General features: G+C 38.4%; 1 protein-coding gene across 1 annotated transcript; it reads right to left on the bottom strand.

Moving 5' to 3' along the window:
- Positions 1–1,654: 1,654 nt before the first annotated feature.
- On the bottom strand, positions 1,655–3,329 carry LOC132033717 (arogenate dehydrogenase 2, chloroplastic-like). Its single transcript, XM_059423765.1, has one exon. The coding sequence runs from the start codon at positions 3,096–3,098 to the stop codon at positions 1,989–1,991; it is 1,110 nt and encodes a 369-aa protein (XP_059279748.1). The 5' UTR covers positions 3,099–3,329; the 3' UTR covers positions 1,655–1,988.
- Positions 3,330–7,653: the final 4,324 nt, after the last annotated feature.

Here is a 7,653-nt window from a genome sequence, read left to right as displayed (position 1 = left end):
CCTATGCCAGGTGTTTATTCAACAACTACAGTCTATCCAAGAGTCATCTCTTTATGAACACAAACAAGACCATAGACATGCCTGACATTTTACTGCAAATTTCTAGCCTAATGTTTAGGGAACAGAAATAAAATGACATATTGAAACAAACTTCTGAGCAAATAGTCAAAGCCAACAACAAAAAACATACCCAATGTAATCCCACAAGTGGGGTACGGGAGGGTAGAGTGTACGCAGACCATACCCCTACCTTGGCAGGCAGAGAGGTCGTTTCCAAAAGACAAATGGTCAAAGCCAAAAGCTAACTTTTTCTTTTCCCCTTTTCCTCAAAATTCTATTAATAAAGATGTCGAAAAGGAATTGGGACCTCAATGATTAGCCGGGTGAATGTCAAAGCCCAACAAAGGGCAACACTTCCGTTCACCATATGGGGCAGTTAAAATACAATCAAAATATGAGAATTACTCAATGGTCTGAAAAGACTCAACAGAGAGTAATAAGGAATATGCTCAGAATCAGCAGAACATGAGCATTTATCCTTGCAGGACCTTCTTTGAGTGCTAATTGACCTGAAGTTTGAGGATTGATATGAAGTATGAACCCATTAAACATCCCAGAAATTGCACAGCAACTTGAAGTTGCGATATCTAAATGGAAGGTCCGAGAAATGGATAAATTATGCATCAAAAGCTATAAGCTTTCAACAAACTCAACACAAGGCTCCAAAATACATCATTCCCAATATAAATATCTAAGCAAATATCGCCTGGATTGTTCTCAGGTTTAGATGGACTCATTACTTCTATTCCAAAACAATTCAACGCAGATTTGCACATGTACATAACTGGTATTAAGTGTTATAAATGATCTTTTATCATTATAGAGTTAAAGTAGAAAATTAGATGCTCTTCTTCCTGGGGAGGACACACAGGCTCTGTACTAGATGGGATGAGTACAAAACGTAGTTTTTTCTTTAGATAGCAAAATAAAAATTGCCTCTGAGACCAACTCAGTCCACCACAATTTTATTTCTTAAAGATATTCTGGTGTACTATATGTCAGAACACATCTCAATTTCTCTGTGACTCGTAATGTTGCCAAAGTTGAAGAAAAAGGAGAAAAAATGATAGTCAACTGCTTCAAGTTTTAACCTTTATATCAAGAAGACAAGAACTCAACCATCATACCTTTTACTTTCTTTTTTTTTTTTTTTTTTTTGGGTAAATCAGGACCTTCACACCTTATCAGTTACCATATCGGCTTACAAACACAATGAGAAACTTCAACAAACAAAAAAACATGTTTTAAAGGAACAGAAAGAATGGTGAAAACAAGGGTAGAAGACCAATGAGATGGGCACATAAAGGAGATACTACGCATGTTTTTAGTTCTCAAACCCGAGATGTTACTTCCTAGCCAAAATAGGATGCAAATGTGGTCTTCTTTCTTCAGGCATTAATAGTACTTTACTTAGACTACTTGGACAGTACATCAAATGTTGCGCTGCTAGTATAAGTTCAGACATCAGACTAGCTCTTCTATTTCAATGTAGACTCTACATGCGAAAGCTCAAAGGCCATATGTAAAGACATACAGCAGAAGATAATGGTGAATAAGCACCATATATCGGAGCATTAATGACAAACATGAGAACTTGACACAAATAGATAGTGACATTATTTCATTCATTCAAATGTAACACGCCATCATAAAGAATTAGGCAAAAAAAAATCATCTTACAACAATAAAGCGCAAGAGATGCTGAATGCCTTTATAAAGTAATCACCAACTAGAGAATAACTGGTTTTGACATTACATTATCTTCAACATCTAACCAAATCCGCTCCTCTATAACTATGTTTTCCTGACAAACAAAAGAGCTGCTCACGATTCTTCCCTTTCAGCATAGTCAGAATGCTCAGACTGAATAACTACTTGATTGTGTATCCATTAAAGCAATATATCACTAGTAATATCTCGGTATTTTCCTAATTGTTGATAGCATCGGTGGAAGGAGGTGGCAACACGTGCCCATTCTTGGGCAACTTTGACAAGACACGCCTCTGTCCTTCTTCCTCCACCTTCCCAAACAATTGCCTTCTCAACACTTCATGTAAATGACCAAATAACTCCTTCTTCAACGACTCAAATGCCAAATCAAGTCTCTCCAACTGCTCCATTGCGTTCTTATTGTACATAAACAACCCATAGTACAAATCAAAACTATCGCCGGAAGTATTATCCACCAAATTCAACAAAGTCTCATACCCTTTTGTATTAATAGGTGTTGTCTCTAAATCCAACTTCTCCAACACTCTCCCCATAGTATGCGTAATAAACTGTGAACCAGCAGCATATTTATCATGCTCAGCACACGTCATTTCCACCATTCTACAACCTTCTTTCTCGAATATATCCAAGAACCTATCAACCCTCGATACTCTCGACTCCCCTTCACCGATACGAACTTTATCATACACAAAAGGCAAATCTTTCCAAGTTTGTTTACCACTTTCAGGACCAAACATAGGATGAGTACAAAGGATATCGAAATGGGAAGGCAATACTTGGAGGAAAATATCCTTAGGGAATTCTTTTACAGATAAAACGTCAACGAAAAGGGTGTTGCGTTTAAGTCTTTGAATAGGGAGGGAACGAAGGACGGGTTCAGTGGAAATGATGGAAGTAGAAAGGAGGATAACATCAGGGTGTTGTTCACAAAGGTCATGTGGATCTTGGAAGAAGGAAATGCCAAGGGATTGAGAAATGTGAGAGTAATCAGTACGGGAATGAGAGAGAACAGAATGGCCTTGACGGAGGAAAGCTTTAGCGAGGAATTGGCCAAAGTTACCAAAACCAATAATGGCGATTTTGAGTTTGTTGGATTGAGCGAATTGATTGGAGACACGTGACTCGTAGTCGTATGGCTGGGCAGCGTCAATGGCACGAATGCGGAGGCGATAATTGGAAGAGGGGTGATGGTGATGGTGATGGTGATAGTAATGGATTCGTTGGTGGGGTAGTAAAGGACAATGATTAATGGTGCCGGAAGTGGGAGTGGGAGTGGGTTTGGATTGAACGGGGGTGAAACACAACATGTTGGTGCAGACAATGTGAAGTGTGGAATTGGGAATTGGGAATTGGGAATGAAACAAACAAAGAAAGAGGACAAGTGGACTCTTTTTGGTTGAAGATAGCTTTTGGGGATGGTGGAACAGCTTCTAGATATGTGAGATCCGTAGCGCAGCAGAGTCAAGTCCTGACTCCAGAGAAATGAGATCCCCAGCACCTCTCCTGCTTCCACTTTTCTTTTCCCGACAAAAAAGCACCTTTTTGGCGCGTGCAGGGTGAAATAATAAACTTACTTTTCTTGGCCAAACAAGAAAATTAGTATTCCCTCCGTCCCAATCTAGGGGAGTCATATTCTTTTTTTCACTTAATTTTAAACATTGATTCTTCAAATATTTTATTATAAAATATTTAAAAATTACATAAAAATTATAAATCTGCATAATTAATCTGTATTTTTTCTTAATGAATTTTCTGTAAATTTCACCATCATAGTAGTAAAGGAGAGATGTTTGGTGAAGTAAAAAAGGAAAATATTTAGGAGAGAGGGAGAGAGTCTAATGATGAAACACTTACAACTGAAATTTTGCTATTTATTCGTGGAACCTCTTCCCTCATATCCCACACTAGTACGTATTGACCATATGTTTTCTTTTTCTACCCAATTACTTGCACTACTAAAAACCAGTCAAAAATGGTCCGCGTCGATTTTTTTAATGAAACCGATGAAAAATCGACTCAACATCATCCGTCGGTTTACTTAATGTCACTTTTCAAAAACCGACAGATTGCGTTGCAACGAACAGCGTCGGTTACGACGTTCATCGGTTTTAAATCCAAGAATAAAAAATATTATAAAAAAAGCGACGGACGGCGTCGGTTTGTTTTTATTTTATTTTCCTTCAATATTTTCTATTAAAAAGAAATAATATAATTTTTTTTAAAAACCGATGGACTGCGTGCATATATTGAATTTATAATTATTATTTTTTTAGAAAATCAAAGCAGTTCGTCAGTTTTCTAGAAATTATATAGAAATAATTTCCAGATCCGTTGGTTTTCTGCGAAAAAAACCAGCATCTAATTGCTGCATTTTCTGCAGCCACACCTGTATAAAACCAGCACTAAAATGCTACCAAATCAATTCTAAAAGAGTTACAACACATAAAATCACCCTAAGTAACAATCAAATACATCAAACACTATCTAAACACATCAAATACGATCTAAAAACACCATCGAAGTTCAAAATATTCAAATGATTCCACCAAAAGTACCATTAACTAGTTCTACATAATTTTAACATAAGTCCATACTTCATAAAACATAAGTCCATTATGAAATCCAAACTAACGCAACTCTTCATCCAGTGTCCGGGCTACGTAATTGTCACGACCCAACTAGAGGGCCATGACGGGCACCTGGAGCTAACACATCGAGCACCTTTAAACATACATCTTATAATCATTTTTGGCTGGACCATAAAGATAACTCCTGGATATCATAATCTGTAAGGATATACATCACAACATAACAACACCTTTCTGGATAATCTCCAACAATTATGTTCATCATCACCAGCTGACAAGGCTACTAAAATATTATCCGACAGTATAAACCGACATGATTATGAAACGTCTACTGTACACACATGTCTACGAGCCTCTACATAGAATACAAGTAACCATGAGGACCAATACCCATAGACTGCAGCTCCGAAATAAGTGGAGTGCTCTTGAGAATCCGCTGATAAATCACTTACGGGTCAGATCCGTCTACCTGTCTACCTGCGGGCGAACGCACCGTCCACAAAAAAGGATGTCAGTACGAGCAATGTACTGAGTATGCAAGACATAAATAGTAACACAGTAAGGGATACCGAACATGGAAAATAATATAATAGCGTACGAGGATGAAGTAATAGAAAAGAGATCAACCTATGTCTCTGAATGCCCTTTTAAGGCGAATGTCGTGCATTCTTAAAAGTTTTCCATATATACATATACAATATATTGCCCGGCCGTTAAGGCGCGGTAATATATTTAGAATCTTGCCCGGCCATTAAGGCACAGTAATATATACAGCATCTTACCCGGCCATATAGGCACGGTGCTATCTTACCCGGCCATGTAGGCACGGTATTATCTTGCCCGGCCACGTAGGCCGGTATTATCCCCAGCTGATCAGTGGGATGCAATGCATACATACATACATACACATAAAAATACATAAATGAAATCAATATCATCATTAGCATTACCATTGTCACCATATCATTCCTTGAAGGATTAACCATCGTAAGATGAAATCGACGATGTCATAGGAGTCTCGAGAATTATGAACTTAAATAGCGCTGAAAATAGAATCATTATCTTCGCTAGATCTCACCTCGAAGGAACGAATGACGTGAGGTGAGACCATCAACAATAAGTAAGATCAAGGGATTCATGGAATGGATCAATAATCTCATAATGCTCTCAAATAATAGCTTCGGAATTTCTAGAATAGAGTCACCATCATCGTCACAATCATTATAGAACATTTTCCATTTATCATCATAAGAAGCTTTAAGATTCATGAACTTCTAGCTTTTGAAAACAAGGAAGTTATGGAAACATTTATGGAATAATAACATAGGAATCATGCCTTTGAAAGAAAGGGACGAGCCTTAACATACCTGTTCGACCTCCTTTTATCTACGCTTATTCGTCCGAGCTCGCAAGTCTACATTTAAGAGGATTTACACTAACGTTAGACTCATCATCGCATATTTGTTCCAAGTTTTCAAATTAAACTATTTTATATTCTGCCGAAAATCGGGCAGCATCTCCCCTGTTTATATGCCTAGCCCAAATTCTCAATTTAACAACCAACAACAACAACAACAATACCAACATCAATAACATCATTTCCAACACCAAAGTATTCCATAAAACAACCCACACGCTGTTTTCCAACTTCCATAGCTAATCAACTCACTATACAATTATTTAACCACTCTATCTTCATGAATAAGCCGGTATTAACATGAATAGGAAGAGATTCATACCTTTCTCTTTGTAATATTGCTATATATTCACCCCTCCACCTTGAGCTTAAACCACAACGCCCCGATATACAATTTTATAGTTGCAACTATACGCTATCCGGACCGGGATTCGGGAATTATACCTGGTTTTGGCTTAAAAGTGGGTGTTGGAATGTTAGGGAAATTTCTGGAAGATTGGAGAGGATTTGGGGTGGTTTGGCTGGAGAAAATAAGGGGATAACCCCTTTATATAACGGTCCAGGTTCTTCCTGGACCGACTTAAAATTTGCTCAGCACGATCGCATTGCAAAGTGGCGCGTTCGTACTGAGTTGCAGGGTCCTCCTCTGCGCGTTCGCGCCACCTTCTGGCGCGTTCGCGCAGGGTTAATTCCCTGCCCTGATAGCCGATATTAAAACGAACATAACGTTTGATCCCAATATCGTATGAGAGCCGACGACCTATGGTTGGAAAGCTATTTCAATTATCTACAACTTTCATTCTTGGTATTTTTCCAAAATCCAAACTTATAATGGAGTTTTGGCCTCTCCAAGTCAGATCCTCCGAAAACGTATCCTTAAATCATCCTTTTGGAGGGCTTATGCCCATTTTCGGCTTAAGGGTCCTTCTTAAGACTTGCTCAACTTCCCACGTACTACTCATATCACTTTTCATATGTCCTTTAAAAAATCCCGGCATGTGAGCCCCACCTTGACTTACGGTTACAAGGGCTACTTCAAAGTCCATACTTGAAACAACCAATACTTGCGAATTTCAACGTACAGAATCACAGGGTGTAACAGTAATCACCGTCCTCATCATCTTCATCATCTTCTGGTTCAGAGGCCGGGGGAGAAGGATGCATACCAAATCGTCCACATGCAATATGGTTTTTAACTTGTTCCTGGTGCAATTCGAGGTTCGCTTTCATAACCCTACTTTCCGCAACTCTTTGTGCCTCAGTTTGCGCTAATTTTCGATTAATTTCTTCGATTTGCTGTGCCATATCTGTGACCTGAACACCATCAACTCCCTCAACTTGTCGAGAAGACCCTTCACCTCGCAATCCTGACCAAATGTGACTTAAGTTGTTCCTTGGGCCTAGACCGTATGCTCTACCCTTTTGCACTCCCCCAACTGCTCTATACCAAAATTCTTATCTCTAATTCCAATGGAGGACAGCTCGGCTGGCCTTCAGGCTGAGTTGGTTGTACTGATCCACTTCTTGCATAAATTGATTTTGTATATTTAAAATGAAAGTTAGTATATAACGAATATATCATAATTAGACTTATATAATTACTTAAATAATAAAATTATCACTTACATAAGAATTCTCAGCCCTGTTCTCGACCCATTCGATCGGATCTGACTCTGACTTCTTTTTTGTGTGGTCTTAGGAATAGCTCATCCTGAGTCGGCATCTGTCTCGTAGTTTTTTCTATAAAAAGAGTTTAAGATAGAATTAATAACTCAATAATGACTTATTGATCGTAGGTAACTTTAAAAGTATAAAGCTACTTACCATTGTCCTAGCCACGTGCCCCCCGACTTCGCA

The sequence above is a fragment of the Lycium ferocissimum genome, chromosome 2, assembly GCF_029784015.1.
Source record: "Lycium ferocissimum isolate CSIRO_LF1 chromosome 2, AGI_CSIRO_Lferr_CH_V1, whole genome shotgun sequence".
Classification (NCBI taxonomy): Eukaryota; Viridiplantae; Streptophyta; class Magnoliopsida; order Solanales; family Solanaceae; genus Lycium; species Lycium ferocissimum.
This window is presented reverse-complemented; position numbering and strand designations above follow the sequence as displayed.